Source organism: Callospermophilus lateralis, chromosome 11 (genome assembly GCF_048772815.1).
Source record: "Callospermophilus lateralis isolate mCalLat2 chromosome 11, mCalLat2.hap1, whole genome shotgun sequence".
Taxonomy (NCBI): domain Eukaryota; kingdom Metazoa; phylum Chordata; class Mammalia; order Rodentia; family Sciuridae; genus Callospermophilus; species Callospermophilus lateralis.
This window is the reverse complement of record NC_135315.1, coordinates 17727282-17752448: the sequence shown is the minus strand read 5'-3', so window position 1 is coordinate 17752448 and position 25167 is coordinate 17727282. Positions and strand designations below refer to the sequence as shown.

The 25167-nt window shown below is 55.7% G+C and overlaps 1 protein-coding gene across 11 annotated transcripts; it reads left to right on the top strand.

Moving 5' to 3' along the window:
- Positions 1 to 848: 848 nt before the first annotated feature.
- On the top strand, positions 849 to 25133 carry Fmnl1 (formin like 1). Of its 11 annotated transcripts, none has more exons than XM_076869404.2 (28): positions 849 to 1213; positions 9777 to 9860; positions 11618 to 11731; positions 12273 to 12346; positions 12648 to 12731; positions 12966 to 13193; positions 13461 to 13478; positions 14773 to 14881; positions 15476 to 15552; positions 15760 to 15853; positions 16851 to 16925; positions 17206 to 17316; positions 18401 to 18550; positions 19094 to 19195; positions 19355 to 19607; positions 19831 to 20127; positions 20307 to 20431; positions 21051 to 21253; positions 21680 to 21914; positions 22051 to 22119; positions 22674 to 22754; positions 22829 to 22958; positions 23113 to 23276; positions 23540 to 23641; positions 23779 to 23874; positions 24112 to 24232; positions 24383 to 24481; positions 24724 to 24799. In XM_076869404.2, the coding sequence occupies exons 1-27, from the start codon at positions 1085 to 1087 to the stop codon at positions 24472 to 24474; spliced, it is 3417 nt and encodes a 1138-aa protein (XP_076725519.2). In that variant the 5' UTR covers positions 849 to 1084; the 3' UTR covers positions 24475 to 24481; positions 24724 to 24799. The 11 variants fall into 11 exon arrangements, with proteins under 11 accessions (XP_076725519.2, XP_076725530.2, XP_076725520.2 ...); XM_076869415.2 differs by having other exon boundaries at positions 850 to 1213; positions 13065 to 13193; XM_076869405.2 differs by lacking the exon at positions 24383 to 24481 and having other exon boundaries at positions 850 to 1213; positions 24124 to 24232; positions 24724 to 25133.
- Positions 25134 to 25167: the final 34 nt, after the last annotated feature.

Genomic DNA, 25167 nt, shown 5'->3' with positions numbered 1-25167 from the left:
CCTCTGCGGTGCCTGCTCTTTTTCCAGCCTGGCAGCTGTCTTAATCCTCCATTCCTCAACACCCTGCTTTTCCTTGGCACTGCCTTGGTGGTCCCCAGTTTCTCCAGCCTGCTCTTTTCCATGGATTCCCCCGTTCTAAAACCCCTGGGGATGCCCGCAGGCACACAGTAGAAGTGGGACAGGTGGTGAGGGTCTCGGCTGCTGTGGTCGGTGCCCCCACCGTTTGGGGGCTTCTGTTTGCAGATGGTTCCCTCTGGTCCTCAGCTCATATCTAGACTAATAGAGGAGGGTAGATACAGAGGTGGGGGGCCTGGAAGGGGGTTTCCATCTTCTCGGTTGGGGACCCAAGAGGGGAGCGCAACCCTCGCTCCCAACGTCGCATCACCACAGATCCCCAATCCGCGCTCGCATTTGTTGACAACATTCCACTCGGTGGTCTACCCTCTCCAGCTTTAGGCCACGATCCCCCTCACCCAGCTAGGGCCAGTCCCCCACGCTCCCGGCGAGCCGAGCGATGCGGTTCTAGGACCCGGAGGCGCCACCGAGCGCGCCGCCGCCTCGGCCTCGCCTTGGTTGCCTGCGGCTTCGGCAGGTGAAGCGACGCCCGCCGCCGCCTCCACGGCAGGTGAAGCGGCCGGCAGCACCCTCCCCGCCGCGCCATGGCTGCGGAGGACCCCCGGCCGGCGCCCGCTTCCCGCCCCCTCCCTCCAGCCCGCCCCCCTGGGGCTGGGTGCGCGGCGGCGGCGGCGGACTGCGGTTTGCGCGCACCGGGAGCGACAGCAGAAGTTCGAAAATCGCCGAGGGGGGAGCCCGCGCCGCAGCTTCCTGCCCCCGGCCCAGCCCTCTGGCCCCGGCGGCCTGCAGCCTGACTTCCTCCCCCCACCCTGCAGCTCGCCGCCGCGCTCCCTCGGACGGGGCCACCCCGATGGGACGCCGCGCCCCGACCCCTGTGCGCCTCTGAGCCAAGCGCCCGCGTCGCCGCGAGCTGCTGACCCTCGCCACCTGGGCTGGGAGCCCGTCCCGGTCCCCTGGAAAGCTGGATTTCCGAGGCTGGAGGCGCCTAGCCGGCTGGGTGGGGACCACCATGGGCAACGCGGCCGGCAGCGCCGAGCAGCCCGCGGGCCCTGCCGCGCCGTCCCCGAAGCAGCCAGCCGCCCCCAAGCAGCCGATGCCCGCGGCCGGGGAGCTGGAGGAGAGGTTCACCCGGGTCCTGGTGAGTGTGACCCGCTGCGCGCAGGGCGCGGGCGAGGGGCGGCAGGGGCTCGCCACGCGTCCCCGCCCCCGGGGGTTCAGGTGCCGCTTGGAGATCCCCCGCCCAGCGGCTGCCCCCTCCAGGGATGGTAGTGACAGTGGCTTCTTTCAGAGTGACTTAGCACTCCCCCCAAAACTTTCTTCTGCATTCGGCAGTCTCTCTCCCTAGACAACCTTCATGCTCCCCGATCTAAAGGTCCTTAAAATGTCCTGTGAGGAAGATGGGAGCGCAGCGCAAGGGGGCCCCAGGCACTCCCTTCCTCACTGCTCGCAGGCCCAGCCACTGGGTGCGGGTCTCCAGCATTTGCCCTTCTGTGTCTCCGGGTCAAAGATGGAAGGGGTTACAATTTAACCTTCTGGAAGCCGCTGACCTAGAGCAAGTGTTTGGTGTGTTCGGTGCCCGGGCTGCTGAGTGGGTTGTCAGATCATGCAGAGGGGGCTGTCTGTATTTCTCACTTTCCCGTATGCCTGGGCAGGTCTCGGGCATCCCCTCCTAGCTACTGAAAGGAGTACATTAGGAAGGGCGGGGTCAGGATGGGTTGGCCACTGACTTGGGGTGAGCAAAAGTCAGAAGCCCCCTTCCACTATCACTGCCTGGGGAATTGGTGTGGGGACGCTGGAGCCTAGCCCACTGGGGAGGGACTCATCAACTCAGGCTGAGCCTGGAGAGGTCAAAATATGTTTGGTGCTGTGGGGACTCCATAGAAGTCAGGGGTCTTCAAGACTGGTGGGCAGAAGTAGGGAGAGGGCAGGGCCACTTGTTCTCACTTCCCCTTCCATACCTCAGCCCTCTTCTCTGCTCCTTTCTCTAATTGCCCGGTGGCCTGTCTGCTGTCAACTGTCCCTTGCTGGATACTTTGTGACAGGAGAATAAGATTGGGCTGTTTCCCAGAGGCACTTCCCAGTCTGGGCAGGCTGGCACTGCAGGTCTGAGGGTGGGGACTCAAGGCAGGCACAAGGAGCAGAGTACTGCTGGCTCAGTGCTTGTCCCCACCCCGTCCTAGACATTATTCCTCTCTCTGTCTAGTCATTAGGCCCTACTTGCTAGATCATCTGCAGGGCTAGATCCCTCCTAAGGGTTCCTGAGAGTCACATGCTGCCCCTCCCAGGAGAAGGTTAGGAGGGATCTGGAGGAACTCTGGGGTGGGGTGCGGTCTATCCTTGTGAAGGCACCTTGCTTGAAGGGGAAGGGGAGGGACTTTGATGGACACCTCACACCACACTAACCCCAGACTGTCCCCATCTCTCCACCTGTCCCTACTTCCCACCTCCACAGAACAAGGCAAAGCTAAGCTGAGCTGAGCAGATGGGGGAGGGGCACGTGAAGACACAGTCTCTGGATCCATCAGTGGTGGATCCCTGAACTCCCACTCTGAACTCCCCAGATGGTGGGGCAATGTGTGTCTGTAGGTGGGGGTGGGGCAGGCTTCAGGCCTGAGGTCCAGGCTCCAGGCTGCTCTCTGTTAGTCACACTAATGGGGGGAGGAGCCATGGGAGTGAATAATTCAGACCAATGGAAAACCCAAAAGTCAAGTGGTGATGTTCTGATGTAGGTATAGGACTTGATTGCCCTGCTTAGATTTGTGACTGTAATTGACTGGTTGAGCCTGACATAAAATGTCACTGCACACACCCCCACCCCCACCTTGGCCCCCTGCTCTCCTGCCAGTACCAGGGTATGGAAGTGGGGAGGCCCAGTGATCTCAGAGGGTATCCTGGCGAAGAAAGAGTTGGAGGCTGGGGAGAAATCTAGGGCAGCAGCACCCATTGGGGGCCCCACTCCTCCCTGACCCCCCGGAACCCCGGTGTGTTTACACCTTCTTCTTGGGGTGGATCAACCCATGCCTTGTCCTGTTGTGGGCAGAATGAACCCAACCTCAGGTCACTTGGCTAAGAACCTGGTTCTTCTTACTTTCTGTGAACTGGGGCATGAACTCCACCCTGGGGTGACAGCCTTGACCTCTGCCTGTGCTGCCCAGGGTAGAGGATTTGGGTGAACCCATGGGTCTGGCATTGGTTGTTTCAAGTGGTTCCCATCTGACCACCACCCCTGGGACCAGAGCTGAGTCCTGTTGTTAGTTGATGTTCAAGAGAAGAAACTTAGATTACTGGGGGCCACCACCCTCAGGGATCCTCCAATCTTGATGGGAGAAGGTACCTTACCTTGGCTCTAGTCACCTGGCCTCAGGGAACCTCTTTCTTTTGCTTCAGCTTGGCCTCTTGTCTGTCCCTGGTGGTTAATAGGATCCCAGCACCCCTAACTTTTAATTCTCTCTTAATGGTGAGGCACCTAGATGACAGGTACTCTCACAAGGCCCAGAGCCAGGCAGAGGTTACAAGGAGGCTTTTTCCTATGTAAGGGTGAACAGAGGGGCACAACCTTTCCAAGAAGGCTGTGTGAGAGAAGACTGCCCCTGCTTAAAATGCTGATGGGGAGAGAGCGGGTTGAGCCAGGGTTTCTGGCTGCTGCCTTAGCAACCGTGGAGGAGCGATGGCTGCCCAGCCACATGGGCCTGCTGGATGGTGGGAACACCAGCCAGCCAGGCTCTGAGCTCTCGCCTCTCCTACGCCCAAGCCCAAGGCTGGGTGTCTTCCAGCCCTCGTGCCTTCTCCTTTGAGGCAAGTAGGGTGACAGATCTGGATGACAAGGCATCCTTTACAGGCCTGCCAGAGTGGCATGTGTACAGGACACCCCGATCTGTCTGGGCAGAGAGGAGCCTGTGGCCTTGGGGTAAAGGGATAAGGGAAGGAACCTGGGATGATGTCCCAAGGCTGAGAGTGATGCTGGCATCCAAGAGGGGACTGAGCCATTGGAGAGGAATTTGCCCCATGAGGGCCTATCACCTGGGGTGCTCAGACTGGTGTCCAGGGACATGGTCACTTGATCAGGTAGTGTGGGGCACTGAGCCCAGCTGCAGGCAGGGCAAGGTTCCTTGGAGTCCTGCCACCAGGATGGGCCCTTTTCCCTGTGGGCTGGTGGTGAGGAGCAGGAGTATATGTCTCTAGTCTGACTGAGGTGTGCATCCTTGGCCAGCTCCTTCCAGGAGGTGGGCAAAGGAAGTTTGAGGGCATAGAGCTCAGACCCTGTGCTTCCCACCTCTGGGGTGTCTTCCACAGAAGATCTTAATGAGGTGTGGCCTTGTGGTCAGATTTTGGGCTGGGCAGAGACTGTGGGTGACATTCCCAGGCAGGGCTGGCATATGCTGACCCCGGAAACCCAGGGATGTGGTGGGCATGATTCACAGTGACATCTGGAGCGGTTGGCAAAGAGCTGGGTGAGATGGGCAGGAACAGGTGAGGCTGTTCTTGGTACCACCTCTGCATTTTTTTTTTTTTAGAGAGAATTTTTTTTTAATATTTAGTTTTTAGTATTTGGCAGACACAACATCTTTGTTTGTATGTGGTGCTGAGGATCGAACTCGGGCCGCACACATGCCAGGCGAGCGCGCTACCGCTTGAGCCACATCCCCAGCCCCCACCTCTGCATTTTTTATGTCCCTTTGGGAATACAGAATTCTAGAAGGTGACTTAGATATCCTTGCCTTTGAGGGAGCAGGGGTTACTCAGGAGAAAGGCAAGGAAGGTTTCTGGGTACTGGGGTCATGAAGTTTAAGGGCTGAATTTTTTCTTTACTCCTCACTAAGCTGCGTGACCTTGGACAAGTTACTTAATTTCCCAAGCTTCAGTTTTCCTTAGGTGTGTAAAAAGACAATGTTAAAGGTATCTGCCCACCTGCTAGGATTTTTGAGGAGATTCAATCAAGTGCTCAGCACCATGCCTGGCATGGAGCAAGTGTTAATAACTGCTCTTCACCGTGAGGAAGTGAAGCTGGCCTGGTCCTCTCCACCTTGGGGCCCTTCTCCGTGAAGGAGCCCAGACCCTGATTTCCCCTGTCCCGTCTCCCTCACCAAGAGCACCCATGGGTGTCAGGCGTTCCCGAGGAGCCCCCAGATCTCTAGCCATCACAGGCCAGGCTGCCTGCCTGCCATTATGCAGGTCAGCAACAGCAAGGCCCATACTGAAAACTGCCTGGTGGCCGGAAACCACGAGAGGGAGGCCACCTCTCCTGGAGGGTGGGGCAGCGGTGGGGCTAACGGTAGAAGTGTGCACATGGGGAGGGGGTGGGGAGGCCTCCACTTCCCCTGACAGAGGGCGTGCTGAGGGGGGGGTTCCCCAGTGAGTAAGAGCACAGTGTGGGTAACAACAGGAAGTGCAGAGCGCTGGGTGGCAGGAAGTGCTGCTGGCTGTTCCTGGTTCCTCAGATGGGGGGACTGGGGCCATGTTGTCTTCAGAAGACCCCTCGGGCCAGGATCCACACTTCTCATTGTCCCCACTGCCCTTTTTTCCTAAGGAGACCAAGTCTCTTAACCAGCCTGTCTTCTAGAGGTCACCTTGAACAAACCATTGAGCTTCTCCGTGCCTCAGTTTCCCATTTGTAAAGTGGGGATGCTAATGGGGGTCTACTTTGCAGCTTGTTGCTGAGGTCTAAATGAGTTAATAGATGTAAAGCACATAAGATGGCATCTGGACCAGAGGAAGTGTTTCAGGAGTATTACTATTGTCACCACCATCATTGCTATTGTTATTCTTCTGCCAGCCTGGGTCATGTGGGCAGGGCCGAGTGTCCTGGTTCTCATGCTCCTTGCCTTTTACCTGCCCTGGGTACCCTTGAACTCAGGTCGGGGAAGCTGTTAGCTTTTGGGGTTCTAAGCACCTAATTTAGGGCAGGTCACTCATGGCCTCCTTTAAGCCTGGAATTCTTTTTTTTGGTGGGGGGCGATATACTGGAGATTGAACTCAGGGGCATTCAACAACTGAGCCACATCCCCAACCCTATTTTTTGAAATTTATTTAGAGACAGGTCTCACTGAGTTGCTTAGCACCTCACTATTGCTGAGGCTGGCTTTGAATTCACGATCCTCCTGTCTCAGCCTCCTGAGCCGCTGGAATCCCAGGCGTGCGCCACCACACCCTGCTAAGCCTAGGAGTCTTGCAAGAGTTCCAGAAATTCTATACTGGGATTTTAAGGAGTAGATGCTATTGATTGTTTCTGCAGATGCTCTGAGAGCTTGGAAGCCAAAATAGAGGTGATGGGCTAAATAGGGACTGGGAACTGGGGACAGGCCCAGATTCTGGGCCCTCTGGGCTGAGGAACCCTTGTGGAGCTGGCCTGATACTGGGATTGGTGGGTGTCCAAGTTCAGGGGCATCTTGGGGTTTAAAAGGCAGAGGTACTGGGAGGCTCTAGGTTAGGATGCAGACTCTGCTCAAATTGAAAGCAAAACTGTAGGGTGTGGTCAGTGTCCAGATGTGGCCCCAGCCTTTCAGTCTCCTGGGACAATGCTTTAGAAGTCAATACTCATGGGGCGGTGCCTGGGGTGGGAGGCTCCAAGCATGAGTCTGCAGGGGCTGGTCTTGGGTGAGCAGAGAGTGGGGTTGCTCTCTGGTAGGTGGTAGGGACATGGAGGGAGGACAGTGGTTCCCACACAGTCTCATAGCAAGATTCAGCTTCTTTTCTTGATCAAAAGAAAAGAAGAAATAAGTCCCATCTCCCTCGTCATCAGGTCCAGGGCACTGGGAAAGGGCCTGAGGACCAGTTCATGTTTGACCTTGCCCCTTGGAGACACGCCTGTCTCATCTGTATCTTTCCACAAACTTCTATTCACCCTATTATGCCCTACCTTGGGGTCCCTGTGGACCCCCCCAACCAACCCTATGTCCCTACATCTGCAAGATTCCTCTTCCCCATATTGGGTCGCTGAAGAACATTATTATGTTGAACCAGAACTTGGCACTCAGCAGTCCCAGGAGCTCTGTGTGGTGGGAGTGTGCTCATTTTACGGAGGCAGGAGCCGAGGCTCAAGGAGGCCAAGAAGCTATAGTGTTGGTTTTCTGGAACGAAGTTCCACTTGCTCCACACCACAGTTGCCCCTCTTCTGTCCTCCTCTCAGGTGCCCCTCACACACACACCTGGACTGCCTATCCCTTCCTGTCCTACTTGAGCAACGTCAGCTTTCTTCTTGTCCCCCCAGCCTCCATCCACAATGCTGCCTCCTTTGCTTAGGGCCCAGGTCTGGGGCTCTGATCCTGTTTTCAAGGTGGCCTCACCTCACCCCAAGTGAGTGGCATCTGCTGGCCCCTCTCCCACTCCCTGGGTACTCGTCTCTTCGGTGGGCACTGTCACAGGCAGGGAGCAGCTGCTAATTAGTGCTCAGCGCTGTCAGAGCTATTTCTGATTTCTGAGCCTAATTTTAGCACGTCTGGCAGGCTGGCACGTGGGCCTGGGGCCTGAGGACGGCCAGGTGGGGAAGGAGCAAAGGGGCACCCTGCCTTCCACCAAAGTGGGGACAGGTGTGCCAGGCCCCAGCAGAGATCTCCCCTCCCTAGTAATAACCCTGGGCCACCCTTGGGGAGGAGACCAGCACTGTGGCTCAGTCTTCCTGGCTCCCCTCTTACTGGTATCCTGACCTCGGGCCGGTCACTCCACTAATCTGTGCTCACACCTGTGAGATGGGCATGACGGCACCAACAGTGGCGGAGAAGGTAGAAGGCCGTTGGTAACATTCTGGGTGCTGAGTGGTACCTGGCACTATACACACTCAGGTGAAGCTGGCTACTGTGACTGTTGGAGTTGAGATTATGACTGGACCTGCCATTGTGCCATTCCAGAGCCAAACAGGTCTCAAGGACAGGTGAGGCCCAGGAGGTCCCATGTCAGGAAGTGGCCATCCCCTCTGAGGCTCAGATGCTGGTGCTCAGCTACCTACCCCTGCATTTCCCTCTTCTATGCCACTGCTCCAGGGTCCTGGCATTGTCTGTCACCTCCTGCTTCCTCCTCTCCCCTCAGCATCTCAGCCCCGCCCTGCCCTTTGTCTCTGTGAGGTGGATGTGGCTTAGAAAGAGACAGAGCAAGGATGGCCTGGAAACCCTCCCCCCAGGCAGAGTAGGTCCCCCAGCTTGAAAGCCCCTTCTGCAGGGGTCTGGACACAGCAGGAGCTGTCTTAGGCCCTGGCCTGGTGGCAGGGAGGACAGAAGTTGGGGTTGTGGTAGATTCCTCAATCCAGGCTCACTTTAGCAGTGGGGGACAGGGATGACGTACCCCACTCCCAGCTGGGAGTCTAGTGGGTGGGCAGTTTCACCTCTCAAGTGAGGCCTTGGCCGGAAAGGTTAGGCAGCTGGGACTGAGAACACCCAGCTTCCTGTTATCTGAGGATGACTCAAGGCAGTGATTTTTTGGGGTGAAGTCTAGCCAGAGCCCTAGACTTAGGCCCAGCTTCCAAGAGAGGAAGCTGGCTGAGCAGCCTTTGGTGGGTGTGGTCCCTGCTCTGCTCCAGCTGTAGCCTCTCCTCAGAACCCTGTGACTGAGAGTGTGTAGCCCAAACCACAGAGCTGGGGACAGGAGCCCTACAGACTCTGGCTGGGGCTCTCAGGGGGCTCCCACATCACCAGTGGAGACCCTGGCTGAACTGGAAATTCCATGAGGGCAAGAACTGTCTGACGCACAGGCTGTCAATAAACCTGGGGTTTTCCCTATTGAGGTGAACTGGCCCTGTCTTCTGAGTCTATTAGGGAGACTCACCACGTCCTTGGGTCCAGGGAGCCCCTGCGGCTGGCAACACTGGGTTGATTCCACAGCCCTGGGCTGGACTCTACGCTTGCCCTGTGGTGACAGAGAAACTGTGGCTAAGGAAGAGGACCCATACTGAATTCTGCTGACCTTTCTTAGCTCCTGAGGGGAGTCCCAGCCTGGGCCACCAGCATCACAGGCCTCGTGTACTAGCTGTTCCTCCCAGTTCCTGTGACTGAGTGACCTTCCCTGTTCAAGTCCCCCCACCTCTGCATCCATGATGCACTTGCCTGGAACTCCAAGCTTGGATGACATGGCTGCCCTCAGTTCTCTTCCTTCTTGGAGGGGAAGAGGGAGATGCAGAGAAGGATGAGGCTTTTGAGTGCCCTGGGCCTAGGCTTTGCTCATGTCCACAGGCCACACCTAAGCCTGGTTGGGGTTGGCTCCCCTGTTAGCTTCCCACCTGGATGGGAAGAGAGATGGGGAAACTAGAGCCCAGACGTGTCTGAGGTTCAGCGAGTGCATACATCTGTCTCATGCCAATTTTTTTTTTTTTTTAGAATTTTTTTTTTTAATATTTATTTTTTAGTTCTCGGTGGACACAACATCTTTGTTTGTATGTGGTGCTGAGGATCGAACCCGGGCCGCACGCATGCCAGGCGAGCGCGCTACTGCTTGAGCCACATCCCCAGCCCTCATGCCAATTTTTTTAGGGAGCTGAGGTGAGGGGATGACAGAGCCCAGGCAGACTTGGATTCCAATAGTGGGTCCCTTTTGGGTTGTTGGGCCCGAAGGTGCTCTGCTCTCTGGGCATTGGTTTTCTCATTGGATAACATTGTTTATCTCCCAGGTGAGAGGATGACATATTTTCTAGTGGGTTCCCTGAAAATACCCATCCTCCCCTTCCTTATCATTTTGGGGCCATAGGCTCAGGGTCTTATTTTTTCTCCCCTCCCCAGAACTGTATGAACTTACCCCCGGACAAAGTCCAGCTGCTGAGCCAGTATGACAACGAGAAGAAGTGGGAGCTCATCTGTGACCAGGTGGGTGTCAGGTTGGTTCTGTTACCCATCTGTCCTGGCATTGGGGCATCCTGTCTTGACCAGGCTGATGCTGGGGCAAAGCCCATACCTAGAGGCTGGGTTGGCATCTGGGTAGGGTGCTGGGGGTCTCTCTAGGACTCTGAGTTCCCTTCCCTTTGACACCAGTCTCCTTAGAGACCTTGTGAGTCATGAGCAAGGCTGGTCCTGTCCTGAAGACCTGATAGGAACTGAGCCAGGGCACTGGCCAGGCAGCTGGGCTGGTTCACTGTCCTGCTGAGCTTCCTAAACAGCCTCCCTCCCCCTCCCTTTTTTTTTTTCTTCTTCTTCTTCTTCTTTTTTTTTTTTTTTTTAATTGGTACTGGGGATTGAACCCAGAGGCGCTTACCCACTGAGCCACATCCCGTTTTTTTTTGAATTTTATTTAGAGACAGGGTGTCTCTGAGTTGTTTAGGGCCTCACTCAGTTGCTGAGGCTAGCTTTGAACTCGCAATCCTCCTGCCTCAGCCTCCTGAGCCACTGGAATTACAGGTGTGAGCCACCAAGCCCAGCCTTGAGCAGCCTCCCTTGATCCTTCCGACCTGCTTGGGCTGGAGAAGGGAGGTGTCCACCTGGGTCCTACATCTTCATTGAGCCCATTAGAGGGGGCAGGAAGGAACAGGACTCCCTGTCCTTCTGTTCCTTCACATTCGGAGGAGATATAGTCAAGGAGCCACCACGGCCAGCCAGTTTAGACCTGGGTCCCTCAGAGCTTGGTCCAGGCCCTGGGCTTGCCACCCTCACAGCCCGCTGGGCTGCTGTGAACCAGGAGGACCCCTCCTAGTTCTGGGTAGGGCGGGGCTTGGCTGCTGGGGATCCTGTAAGGTGGAGGCAGGAGCAACGTTCCAGCCGAGGCTGTAGAGGCTGGGCGTGGGGAGCTGGGGAGCCAGTGCCTCCCCTGGGGCCCACAGAGCCTCCTTCTAATGGACTGGGATGAAATGAGTTGGCTAGGCATCCATCTAGGGCAAGGCTGGGCTGTGGCAGAGGGCGGAGGCCTCTAGAGGCTGTGGAGCTGTGAGTGTATGTGGGTGTGTGTGTGTGGGGAGGTGTGGGGGGTGTGTGGGAGGGTTGGGGGTGTCCTGCTGAAGAGGCTGGGCCTGGCATCTCAGAGGTAGGGACTCAAAGGCTGGAGAAGTAGAGGGTTATGGGAGGTGGCTGGGCACATCCAAGGGGTCTGGGATGGGAGGGATGGGAGCCCTTGTGGGTGGGGGTCTCTGCATGGTCCCTCTGTGGGAGTCTCCCTGCTGTCCCAGGGGTAGCTGAGTTAGGAGTTGCTTTGTGTAACACAGAAGAGGAGCCCCCACAAGGGCACCTACCAACACAGGTGGACAGGAGTCCTGGGGGAGAGGCCTCAGCCTGCCAGGGTCCCCCTCCACACACTGCCTGTACTCCCAGCTCTAGTGCAGGGAGGGCAGGGAAGGTGCCGCCTACTGTTCAGACTGAATCCCCCCTGGCGCTGGGCCTACCCCAGGATTGACCCTTTACATTCTACCCACGGAAACCAGTGGGTAGAAGAGGACTGTGGCCTGGGGAAGCCACAGCAGGAGGGGCAGGCCAGGCCTGGGGCTAGATGGTTTGGGTTTGTGCCATTGGTCCTTCAGAGGCATCTTAAGACAGCCTGAGCCCAGGTTAGAGCAGAGGATGGGACACTGGGACTAGGACAGGTCATTTGCCCCGGGGCAGCTCTGACTGGCTCCCTGTGCCCCCATCCATCTCCTCAGGAGCGGTTTCAAGTCAAGAACCCCCCTGCCGCTTACATCCAGAAGCTGAAGAGTTACCTGGATACCGGTGGGGTCAGCAGAAAGGTAGCAGCTGATTGGATGTCCAACCTGGGGGTATATGTCTCCCCTTTTATTCTCTCCTTTCCCCCTGCACCTTCCAGGCTCTGGGCAGCTGGCATAGCCATGTGAATCAACTTGTCTGTGGGTTTGTGTCAGTGTCAGTGTGTGTGTGTGTGTGTGTGTGTGTGTACCTCATGTGTCCATGCATGGGTGTGTGCGCACCCTATGTCTATGTCCCCAGGGTGGTGTGTGGATGTGCATATGTGTGTGGATCCAGGATGTGCGTGTTTAAATGAGTATGTGCCCTGTGTGCTTATATAGGAATGTGTGTGTGTCTATGGGGAGGTGTGTATGTGTGCATTCTGCGTCTGTGTGTGTAGCTTGTGTGTACCCTGTGCATCTGTGCATGGGGAGTGCATGCATCCTGTGAGTGTTTATTCTGCTGGGCAGGTGTGTGGAGGTGGTGGGGGAGGCAGAGCGTGAAAGGCCCTGTGTTGGGGGTGGGGAGGGTGGGCATGCTGGCCGCTGCCTCAGGGCTTGGTGGCCTGTGGGAAACTGTGCTCCACCCACCACACTCCTTGTTCTTGGCTCACAGTTCAAGAGGCGAGTTCAGGAGTCCACACAGGTTCTGAGGGAGCTGGAGACCTCCCTAAGGACAAACCACATTGGGTGAGCAAGGGCCTAGATCCCCTCGGGTCTAGGAGGGCTTCCCCTGCCCCCTTCGTAGGCTGTGCCTGTAGACCACCTCCTAGTGGGTGTCCAGTGACTCCTCCTTTGCTCTTGCCCATCCTCAGTCTGCATCTTGGTGCCTGGCTGGACCATGGCCCTGCCTGAGCCCCCAGTACCCCCTGGCATCACTGGTTGGATGTGTTGGTGTCTTCCTGGGGCAAGGCCATCCAAGGGCTGTGCCTGTTGTACAACTCGAGCAGGACACTTCCTAGATGGGACTCAGGGAGCCTATGCCCTACAGGTGGGTGCAGGAGTTTCTCAACGAGGAAAACCGTGGCCTGGATGTGCTCCTGGAATACCTGGCCTTTGCCCAGTGCTCTGTCACGTAAGCCCCCAACCCCACCCTCATGCCACTCTTCGGAGCCTTGATCCATGTGTCCCTCAGCCTCAGCCCACACCTCTGGCCAGTTCCAGTCAGCATAGTTGGAGCCCCCTGGGACCCAGTAGTTGGCCCTGCACACCCCTTCCTGAAGGCATGCCCATTCAAGGAGGGATGTCCCCTCACTTCTTGCTGTGCTCAGCCCAGGGCCAAGAACACAGCCTCCTGCTCTTGTCCCAGTTTTTCCTGCAGGTCTGGCCCACCGGGCAGTTTCCTCCATCCCCTTCTTAAGTGTCCCCTGCAGTGCTGGCCTCCAAGCCCCTTGCATCGTATCTCCAGGTATGACATGGAAAGCACAGATAACGGCGCCTCCAACTCAGAGAAGAACAAACCCTTGGAGCAGTCTGTGGAAGATCTTAGCAAGGGGCCACCCTCATCAGTGCCCAAAAGTCGCCACTTGACCATCAAGTATGTGGTCCCTAAGACAGGGTGGCAGGAGAATGAAGAAGTCACCCCCATGCTTTCACATCTAGACATCTCTATACATGGCCCTGGGGGCTGGGGAGGGGTAGCCAAGCATGGGGGACCAGAGTCAGGGCCTCACATAGCACTCAGGACACTAACATGTTAAGGGGTGAGCGCCTGGGTGGGTCTGGGATGAGGAGGGGCCTTCTGGGGTGGTAGGACCTCTCTTGTACCCATCTAACCCCCTGTTTTCTCCTATGCGGCCTCCAGGTGCCCCCCTTCTCCCCGGTACGTAGCCACCTGGGGGCCGGTGCTTGTCTGGCCAGCTCCCTGGAGGGTGGGTGGGTTGGATGGGGCATTCAGCTGACATCCTTGGGTTCAGCTACTGTGGTAGGTCTCCTTATCTAAATATAGGGCATCCTGCTGGGAGGTGGGAGGAGGAAGGAGATGACCCTGGAGCATCCTGTGGAACCCAGCTTCCAACTTTGGGTCTAGGGAACCAACTGCATATTAACCCCCAAACTCTCACAATATTTCTCTGTTCATTCATTCCCTTATTCATTCAACAAACATTTTAAAGCACTTACTATGTATTAGGTATGTGGCAGGTACCCATATGTCAGATCATCCTCCTTTGGGGGTTCCATAATCTAGTGGGGAACAATTCAGTGTGACAGGTTGTCCCAGAGATGTGGCAACTTTAAGAAGGGAGGTGGCCACGACCTGGGGCATTAGCAGGGCTACCCAGAAGGGATGATGCTGGAACTATGTCTTATAGATGGACAGAGGCTGTATAGGCAACAATAGGGGCAAGGAAGGGCAGTCCAGGGGGAAGGAACAGCAAAGACTTAAGCATATTTGTGTCATGACGTAAGCGGGTGATGTAGCAAGCAGAGGCGAGGACTCGGGAGGAGGTGGGGCCTCTCAGTGTTGCTGGAAATGTGATAGAATTACCAAGAGGACTGACGTGGAAGTCTCCGTTGGCAGTTCTACAAAAATGAAAACATCACACTTTTTTTTTTTTTTGGCCAAGAATAATTGAGCACGCACGCACATGTAGTCCTTACTAGGTGCCAAGAGCTGTTCCGAGCTCTTTTCATAGCCCCAGCAACCCTGTCAAGAAGGTGCTATTATTGCCATACCTATTTTACAACTGAGGAAAGTGGGGTACAGGGAGATTAAGTAACTTGCCTAGTACGTGGTGACCTGGAATGTTCTTGAACCACAGCACTCTGCATTCACAATCTGCCTCTCAAGATGGAGATGAGCCCAAGTGGCCACGAGCGCCACCTTGTGGAAAGTCTTCTCATGGCTTCTCCCAAGCCGGATCTGTCTTGCCCCTCTATCCGTTCTCTTAGTGCTAAGTCCCTGTAAGGGTCTTTGCTTCCTCGACCCATCCTCCCTGCCTGAGGACTGAGGAGGCCCACCTGCCCTCAGCTGGGCTCTTTGGATAGGAAGATGGGAGGCGGTGGTTTAAGGTTCCAAATATGCCCTCTCTTACTCCAGCGGTCATTTTATTGGTTGGGGGAGCAGGAAGTCGGGGCTCGGGGCTCTGACCTGTTGTCTTCTGCACCCTACCCAGGATGACCCCTGCCCACAGCAGGAAGGCCTTACGGAATTCCCGTATCGTCAGCCAGAAGGATGATGTCCACGTCTGTATCATGTGCCTGCGCGCCATCATGAACTACCAGGTTGGCTGGTGGCCATGGGACTAGGGGAGCTGGGGAGCGGGGCCTGTCTTCACTGGGGGTTGTGCAAATTATGATATTTGGAGACCAAATGTCCTTCTCCCTGCCCCCCCACCCCCACCAGGGGACCCTGGGGATCTGGGCTGGTAGGGGATCTTGAGGCTGATGAGTCTTGAGGGGATGCCCACATTTTTGCTCCCCCCTTGTCAGATCCCCTTGAGTGCTCCTGAGTGTGGCTGAGGCAAGGATGTGCCTCACATGGGGGCCAAGCGGAACTGAATAGCCAGGTCCATGGGGAGAGCATTTGGCCGTGTTTGGAGGAACCTGCGGGTGAAGCTTGTCTCTCTTATTTTCTCAGCCCTTAAGGACTCAGCATGTCCAAGGTGGCTGACACTGGCTTTGGAAAAGATAAATTAAAGGAGGGACAGTTTTAGGATCTGGCTGTTGCTGAAGAGATGTGGTCAGATATGAAAAAAAAAAAAAAAACCTTTCTAAGCTGAGGGCATTAGAGATCAGAAAGGCACGGCATCAAATATGTAGGGGTGCTGAGGGTCCTGAGGGCCTTCCCGGAGGCACTGACCTCTCTTCTCTCCCCAGTCTGGCTTTAGCCTTGTTATGAACCACCCGGCCTGTGTGAATGAGATTGCTCTGAGTCTCAACAATAAGAACCCCCGGTAAGGTTCATGTCCCTAATCTGTCTCCACGTGTGGACTCTTCTACTTAACCCCTTGCCTACTCTGTCCCCGAGTTCTCAGGACTGCTGCCCAGACTCATCCCACCTCTGCCGCCAATGCCCCTGTCCTCCTCTAGCCAGGGCCATGCCCACCCTGGCTATGGGCACTGCTGGTTCCTGAGGGACAACTTGTCCACTCTTTGCCCAGAACCAAGGCCCTGGTGCTGGAGCTGCTTGCGGCTGTGTGCCTGGTGCGGGGAGGACACGACATCATCCTTGCAGCCTTTGACAATTTCAAGGAGGTACTGGAGTCCCTATCCAAACACATACTTGCCCCTGGGGCTGGTAGTTGTAGCCTCTGATGGGGGCAGCTGAGGATATTGGGTAGGCATTTGGGGAACCCAGAGGCCAATCTGGGATAAGGAAGTTCTGCAAGGAAGGTACAGAGTCAGGTGGGGGCACTAGCTGACTGGGACAGGGACAACTATAGGGATCTGCTAAGCCTCTGATTCTCAGCCTTGCCAGGTCCGAACTGGACTTGATTCTGACATCTTGGGGTTGCGCACTCTGGCTAATAGGCTTGCTAGAGTGGTTGTGTGGGAATATAGTGCATAGAGCTGGATGCGTTCCTTCATTCCTTAATGAATGTTTACTGAGGACCTATTATGAGCCAGGCAGGAATGGGAACCTGGATATATCAGTAAGCAAGAGAAACAAAAAAGCAGGGAAGACATATAATAAACAATGTAATAAATAAGGAAATTACATAGTGTGTTAGGAAATGACAAGTGTTGTAGGGAAAGAGACACTGGCTGGGGGGAGAACTGGTTGCAGGGTGGTCAGGGAGCCTCATTGAGAAGGTAAGACTTGAGCAAAGCTGTGAGAGAGGTGAAGGGTGGGTGTGGTCATTGTTGAGGCAGTTGGAACAGCATGTGCAAAGGCCTTGAGGTGGGAGTGTGCCCACGTGCAGAGTAAATGTACAAAGGGGCTCTGGGGGCTGGGGATGTGGCTCAAGCGGTAATGTGCTAGCCTGGCATGTGTGGGGTGCTGGGTTTGATCCTCAGCACCACATAAAAATAAAAATGTTGTGTCCACCGAAAACTGAAAAATAAATAATAAAAAAAAAAAAAAAAAGAGGGCTCTGGGAGGGGACTGAGAGAGAGTGGAGTTTGCAGAAGACTGACGTGGCTTAACTTAGATATAACTGATGAGGACCTTGTAGAGGTACAAGGATGACAGCCAGGACGGCTTAGGAGATGTGTTACTGGATTCTCAGTGAGCACCATTCCTCCTACCCAGGTATGTGGGGAACAGCACCGCTTTGAAAAGCTCATGGATTATTTCCGGAACGAGGACAGCAATATCGACTTCATGGTGAGCTTAGGAGGCTGGCTGGGGCCCAGGCCAGGCCCTGTTGGGTTTAGGGAGTGGCAAAGGCCTGGGTGGCTGGGCTCTGGGCTCTGCCCCAGTAAAGCATGAAGGTTGACTGGCTAGTGGGGAAGGAGTGGGTGTTGGGGGAAGAGGGCTAGATTGGGGACATAGAGGTGACAACACTGTGTTAGTGGATTAAATACTGTGGAGAGGTAGGGAGTCTGGAGGATAAATGGGGGTTGAGCATCTAGAGGATCACAGACTTGCTCTCCTGGGCCCCCAGGTGGCCTGCATGCAATTCATCAACATTGTGGTACACTCAGTGGAGAATATGAACTTCCGTGTCTTCTTGCAATATGAGTTCACTCATCTGGGTCTGGACTTGTACTTGGAGGTGAGCACTGAACTTCTTCCCCTTCCTCCGACATAACCATCAACCAACACAGATTTTGGCCAGGTGGTTGGCAGATCTGGGTTCAGATCCTGGCTCTGCTACTTCCTAGTCATGTGATCTTGGATAGATCTGTTCTCTCTCTGAGTTCCTCTCTCTCAGTTTTCCCATCTGTCAAACAAGAAAATCATAGAAGTAATAATGACTCTAATGTGTAGAACAGTGCCCAACACAGGATAGGCACCCAGTCCAGCAGCTTTTGTGGCAGGCACTGGAATACACTCCAGTGGCCCTGGGTCTGATTCTGGGAGTACCAGCTCAGATAGCCACTCTCATTCTAGGACATAATAGGGAGCCCATAGTTATTAGGCAGGAAGGTCTGGGTCCTGGGAAGGTGGGCAGAGGTCTTGGGGCTTCTTGGCCCAGCCTAAGCAGAGAAACTGCAGCTTCTGCCCAGATTCCTTTTGGAGGTTTGGCTGGAGGAGTAGGGCCTCTGGGATTGGATTTTTGAAAGCCAAGATTGACAAAGGTGAAGAGCAGTCTCAATTTATATATATGTACAGTGGAATATATTCAGCCATAACAAAGAGACATAGTACTGACAGGTTACATGGACAAGCCTTAAAAACATCACCTTAAGTAAATGAAGCCAGACACAAAAGGCTACATATGTGATTCTTTATATGAAATGTCCAGAATGTATAAATCCATAGAGACAGGAAGTAAATGAATGAAAAAAAAAAAAAAAAGAAAGATAGTAAGTAAATGAATGGTTTCCAGGGGGTAGGGAGGAGGGAATAGGGAGTGACTAATGGGGTATAGGATTTTTTTTGGGGGGGGGGAAAGTGTGATGAAAATGTTCTGGAATTAGATAGTGATGATGACAACCTTGTGAACGTACTAAAAACTCTTGAAGTATATACTCTCAGATGGTGAATTTTATCGCATGTGAATTATATCTCAATAAAAAAAATAAAGAAAAAGGCAGGCTAGGGTTCAGGCCCCTTCCTCTGGGTCCCAGTAATGGTGAATGGTCAGAAAGACCCCCTGAATTAGGCCTCACCCTGCTCATTCCATCTGGGGACAGAGGCTTCGGCTTACGGAGAGTGACAAGCTGCAGGTGCAGATTCAGGCATATCTGGACAACATTTTTGATGTGGGTACGCTGTTGGAGGACACTGAGACCAAGAATGCTGTGCTGGAGCACATGGAGGAGCTGCAGGAGCAAGTGGCACTGGTGAGAGCAGGTCCTGAACCCAGCCCAGCACATAATAAGCCCACTGAACGCGTATCTGTCTCAGGGTCCTGGGGCCTGAAGGCATAATAAGGCACTGAAGGGCAAGCACTGTTCTGGATGTAAATTGGAGCTGGTTGTCCGTCTAGCCCCTGAGTTTGGCCTGACTCCAATTCCTGAGTCCTTTGGGTGTCTTTCTCAATGAGAATTCAGCGAGCTCCTGCACTGTGTGGGATTTATGTGAAAGGCAGGCGCCTCCTCCACAGATGCTCAGACCCCAAGCTTTGACTTGGAGGAACTGGGTGCCGGAGTCCCTCCTAGCTCAGTCTCCTCCTTCCCACCCACCTTTCTCATCGGTGGTGCCTTAGTTTCCCCTCCTCTTACTGAGGTTCAAGTACCAGGCTCGGCCCACCCTTGGCACGCGGGGCTGAGCGGATCTGGGAGCCTCCCCCAGCTCCAGGCAGGCTTGCCTGATGCCGCCCCCTCACCGGCGGTGCCAGTGCTGCCTGGCCGCGGGTGGTAGCTCACCATGTGCCGGTGCTACAGCTGACAGAGCGGCTTCGGGACGCAGAGAACGACTCCATGGCCAAGATTGCTGAACTGGAAAAGCAGCTAAGCCAGGCCCGCAAGGAGCTGGAGACCCTGCGGGTGAGGCTGGGGTTTGGACTGGGGTGGGCTCCTAAGAACAGGCTGGCTGGGGTTTCTGGGCTTGACAGCTCCTCCCTAACCCTGGGAAAGGATGGGGACTTTGTGCCACGGAGCCTGGAGCCTGCCGGTGGGCACTGATTCCTTCCCTGGGGCTTGCAGGAACGCTTCAGCGAGTCAACCCCCATGGGCATCTCCAGACGTCCCCCGGAGCCTGAGAAAGTGCCTCCTCCCGCCCCGGCACGGCCCTCCGCCCTGGAGCTGAAGGTCGAGGAGTTGGAGGAAAAGGGGTTAATCCGAATCCTGCGGGGGCCCGGGGATGCCGTCTCCATTGAGATCGTCCCAGTCACTGTGGCAACCCCAAGCGGCAGTGAAGCTCGTACTCCGGGGTTGCCCAGCTGCTCCCCCAGCCCAGGTGCGCGGGAGCTTCAAGCTGGGGTGGGGTGCGGTGGGGGCGGGGATCAGGGCCGGGAAGGGGAACCTGGGGCGGGGCACCGAAGAGTCAGCAGAGGGCGGTCTGGGTTGTGGGAGTGGCTCAGAGAGGCGCAGGTAAGTCGCAGGGCAGGGAGGCGGACCTGAGACCACCTAAGCCAGGAAGTTGACTCGCTCCTCCCCCGCCCCGCCCTCGCTGGCTTCAGATCTCCCACCTGCAGCAGAGCTGGCTCCAGGAGCAGCACCGCCCGCGCCACCACCCCCACCGCCTGGCCTCCAGTTCCAACAGGAAGCCCCTCCCTCGACGCCCCCACCGGCCCCGCCCCTCCCGGGTAGCCCAGAGCCCCCGCCCGCACCACCGTTGCCAGGAGACTTACCGCCCCCACCCCCACCGCCTCCGCCGCCACCTCTCGGCACTGACGGACCCGTGCCACCGCCGCCCCCACCGCCGCCCGGAGGTCCCCCTGATGCACTTGGAGGGCCTGGCCCAGAGACGAGCTTAGGTGAGTGGAGTGGACCCCCTCGAGCCCAGGGTTTGGGGGAGATGAGTAGAGCCCCAGCCTCAGTGTCCTCCAGGACCCTCTGTCCAGCGGCTTCCTACTGCCTCCTGCTGCCCTGTCAGGCCTTGCTGGGCTGGTTGCCTCTAGCGCCCCCAGTGCTCACCACTCCCTCCCGGCCCCAGGAGTGAAGGCCAAGAAACCCATCCAGACCAAGTTCCGGATGCCACTCTTGAACTGGGTGGCCCTGAAACCCAGCCAGATTACAGGCACCGTGTTCACAGAGCTCAACGATGAGAAAGTGCTACAAGTGAGTGCACCTGTCTTGCTCCTAGTGTGGGCATCGAAGAGGTGGGGGCTTGCCAGGATCATGGGGGTGGTCATCTCCACCCAGTTTTACAGAAGTGGAGATGGGCAGAGCATTAAGCTACACTGCCTTGGTGCATTGGTCTAGTAGGCAGTGGTATACTGACCTCCCTGGAGTCTTTACCCTCCTTTCCTATAGAGGGGCATATCCCTCCCCCCAGTCTGGCTTCTTCTCCTTTCAGGCCCTTTTCCTACCACTTCCTTACAACCAGGACCTTAGCCCTCTTGATTCCACTTTCAGTTTTCCAAAAGGGATGTGTTCCATTGCTTCTGAGCCATTGATCATTCTGTTCCCTTTTCCCTTCCCTTTTCCCTGATGACCAGTTCACTCCTTTCTTAATGGCCCAAGGCTGGGTCTTCTAGGCTGGGTGGTTCTCTTCTTCTTCAGTGTTCCTTGTGCTTCTCCTGTATCAGGGCCTATGTTCTATTTGGGTTACTGCTTTGTCTCTCTGCTGATGGTCTATCAGGGCTGAACTAGTGGTTCTATCCTTGAACACAGTGCTCACCCTTAGTGTGCCAGACCTTGGCCCCACCCAGCCCCACCTTCTCCCCCTGTACCCTAGGAGCTGGACATGAGTGACTTTGAGGAACAGTTCAAGACTAAGTCTCAAGGCCCCACTTTGGACATCAGTGCTCTCAAGGGCAAGGCAGCTCACAAGGCCCCCAGTAAAGCAACACTCATCGAGGCCAACCGGGCCAAAAACCTGGCCATCACTCTGCGCAAGGGAAATCTAGGGGCCGACCGCATCTGCCAGGCTATTGAAACGTGAGTACCCTGCTCTGGGCTTTTGGCAGCTCAGCCCCTCTACTAGGCTGGGATCTTCAGGCAGAGCCTAGTAAGAGCCCCAGCTGGGGAACAGAGCCTATAAGCTTCATTGGAACCGTGGACAGGGAACCGTATTTCCATTTTCAGGTTAAGAAAACTGAATCCAGGCCTAGATTGGGACATCCCACTCTCTTCTTGCCTCTTTGGCAGAGAGATTTATAGTAGGGCATCTGCCACTGATGAATGATGGGGACCTGGGCTCCCAAACTCCCATTTTCCCGAAACTCCTACTTCTTGTTCTCTGAAGCTGTCAGCAAATAGTAAATATTTAAGTTCATTTATTCAACCAAAGGAGGGAATGTAGTCTTGTTCTCTGGGCTGGTGGATATGGGGTTTAAATGGCTGGCTCCTCTGCTCACCCATCAGGTACGACCTGCAGGCTCTTGGCCTGGACTTCTTGGAGCTTTTGACCCGCTTTCTGCCCACGGAGTATGAGCGCAGCCTCATTGCCCGCTTTGAGCGGGAGCAGCGTCCCTTGGAGGAGCTGTCGGAAGAGGACCGCTTCATGCTACGCTTCAGCCGCATCCCTCGCCTGCCGGAGCGCATGTCCACGCTCACCTTCCTGGGCAACTTCCCGGATACCGCCCAGCTGCTCATGCCGGTGTGGGCGGGGCGGGCAGGGCAGTGTGGCCTGGGCTTCGGGTGGGGGGAGGCATCTCTCAGCCCAGGCTTCATCTGGAGGACCTAAGCCTCTTGATGAGGGTGCCTCCAACTTACCTCCCCTGTCTCACCTCCAGCAACTGAATGCCATCATTGCAGCCTCGATGTCCATCAAGTCCTCTGACAAACTCCGGCAGATCCTGGAGGTAAGAGCCCAGGGCAAGGGGCCCAGAGGCTGGGCCCATCCTGGCCTCTTCCAAGTAGTGTGAGAAGGCCCCGCCCACATAGTGTACAACAAAGATAATGTTCCCACTTCTCATGTACATGCTTTGAAAGACAAAACTAGATCGGGGTGAGGATTGGTGACAGCAGCCATGTCTTTAACAGGGTATCTGAGACCCTGCCAGAGGGGTCAGCCCCTCTGGGTATTGCTGTGTGAGCAGCAGTGGACTGTCCCAGAAGGGGACCAGTAGTAATGGTTACCAAAAGGGTGACAACCCCTAGGAGGGGAAAGTGGCTGCCAATTTTGGGTTGGACCAGCAGAGGGCAAAATTGGGTATGTTCATGGGTTAACCATGCACACATGTGAGATGTGCATACACACAAGTACGTGTGTCATGGAGAGAGAGTTCCATTCAGAAGTGTGGTAGGGCTGAGTGTGCAGGCTTACTTTTTGTCACCTTTTCTCTTGTGTAATGTTTACTTAAGGGGCTTCCCCAGCCCTGGTACCCTATTGAGTCTTTTCCCCTGCCTCTCCCAGATCGTCCTGGCCTTTGGCAACTACATGAACAGCAGCAAGCGTGGGGCAGCCTATGGTTTCCGGCTTCAGAGTCTGGATGTGGTGAGGTGGGGGGGCCTGACGTGCGGGCTGGGGGCTGGCTGGTGGCCTATGGCTTACAACAGGTCTTTGCTCAGCTGTTGGAGATGAAGTCAACTGACCGAAAGCAGACACTGCTGCACTACCTGGTGAAGGTCATTGCTGAGAAGTACCCACAGCTCACAGGCTTCCACAGTGACTTGCACTTCCTGGACAAGGCAGGCTCAGGTATAGAGCAGTCAGGGCCCTGAGCAGGCAGGGGTTCAGTCCTGAGGCCATTGGGGTGATATGGGTTGGGAAGCAAGGGGACTGCAAGATGTAACTGGGTGGGAGTGCTGCCTCTCAGATTCCTTGAGTTCACACTACCCCACCTTCCACCCAGTGTCCCTGGACAGTGTCCTGGGGGATGTGCGCTCCCTGCAGCGAGGCCTGGAGTTGACACAGAGGGAGTTTGTGCGGCAGGATGACTGCTTGGTGCTTAAGGAGTTCCTCAGGGCCAACTCTCCCACCATGGACAAGCTACTGGCAGACAGCAAGACTGCTCAGGTGGGCTGGGGCTGGCCTGGTCTGGAGCTAGGGAAGCTGGGTTGGGGAAATGAAGGAGTCCTTGCCATTGGATCACTAGGTGGGGGTGTATAGCCCAGGCCTGGAGGGGTGTGGCCACAGCTGGGACCCTTTGGGGATGAAGCAGAAATGAAGGGCCACCTGCCTGGAGGAGCAGATGAAGTGGCCAATGTCCTGAGGAGGTACAGAGCGGCATCAGGCTCTGAGGAGCCCATGCTAACAGGGCTGATGGGCTGTGCCAACAGGAGGCCTATGAGTCTGTGGTGGAGTACTTCGGAGAAAACCCCAAGACCACATCCCCCTCCATGTTCTTTTCCCTCTTCAGCCGTTTCATCAAGGCCTACAAGGTACGTATGTGTGGGTGGGCTGGGAGCCCTGAAGCCTTTCTGCATGGGCAGTGGGAAGGGCAGAGGCTGCTTCTCTCTTGGGTGGGACAGGGTAGGAGTAAGGACTGCCCTCACTGAGAATTGCCTTTGTCCCTCAGAAAGCTGAGCAAGAGGTGGAACAATGGAAGAAGGAAGCAGCTGCCCAGGAGGCAGGTGCCGACACCCCAGGCAGGGGGGAACCCCCAGCACCTAAGGTATGCAGCTGCTGCTGAGCCTGGTTCTGGGATGCAGGGATGCAAGGTATCTTCACACTCTCTGGCCCCATCCCCATCCCCATTGTTAGGGTCAGACCCTTCACAAAGACAGTGCCCTAGGAGCCAGGGATGGAAGTGGGTTCCTTTTGTTCCAATCACCTGTCCTTGCTGTGAGGCACTAGAATTGAGTGGGGTGGAGGGATCCTGGAAATGGAGCTATATATACATCTCCTTCAGTCTCCACCCAAGGCCCGGCGACAACAGATGGACCTCATCTCTGAGCTGAAACGGAAGCAGCAGAAGGAGCCACTCATCTATGAGAGTGACCGTGATGGGGCCATTGAAGACATTATCACAGGTGAGGGCTTGGCCAGGCACCTGTTCTGTCCTTCTAAGCTGTTCTTTGTCTGGACCCGGACCAGGGGTCTGGCTGCCTTACTGCCTCTTGCTACCTTTTCTGTTTTTCTTTCCTTTTTCCTTTCTCTACCCCCTACCCCTTCACCCTCAGTGCTCAAGACAGTGCCCTTCACCGCCCGCACTGGCAAGCGGACATCCCGGCTCCTCTGTGAGGCCAGCCTGGGAGAGGAGATGCCCCTCTAGCCCCCAGGTACCTGTCACATCGCTGCTGACAGCTCTGGGACCCTTGTGGGCATTGTTACTCTTCCCTCTCCTGTGCTAGTGCATGGCTGGAATGTATTGCAGGGCAGATGGGAGGTCTGGCAAATGTAAACAGTGCCCCTTCCCCTAAACACACAACCTGGGTTCTCAGAAGGCTGAGCGTGTACCCTAGAGCTTGGTCCCAGCTCTGGGCAGACTCCTGAAGGGCTAACTATCTCCTTTGGTTGCCAGATCTACGGAACCAGCCCTACATCCGCGCAGACACAGGCCGTCGCAGTGGTCGTAGGCGCCCTCCAGGACCCCCCCTGCAGGTCACCTCTGACCTTTCGCTGTAGCCTATTTCCCATTGGATTCTGTAGGGGGTGGGGTTGTGGGCAGGCTGGGGCTCAAGGAAGGTGGGCCTCTGGGCAGCCCCTCCTCCTGCTGCCTGGCACCTTGGCCCTCCTTAAAGGGGCCAGCACAGCCTCCTCCTGTTGGAGGCAGAATCGCCTGGTCTCAATCCTCAAATGCTGCTTGCAGCACCCCTCCCCCAATAGCCATACTTAGCCTGAGCGGGAGCCTGGCCTGTAACTTATAAAGTGCACCTTGCCCTCCCCCATGAACTCCCACCCCCAAAGACTCTCCTTGGACCTTATTTTTATACAAGATTAATAAAGATGTTTGCAAAAAATCAGT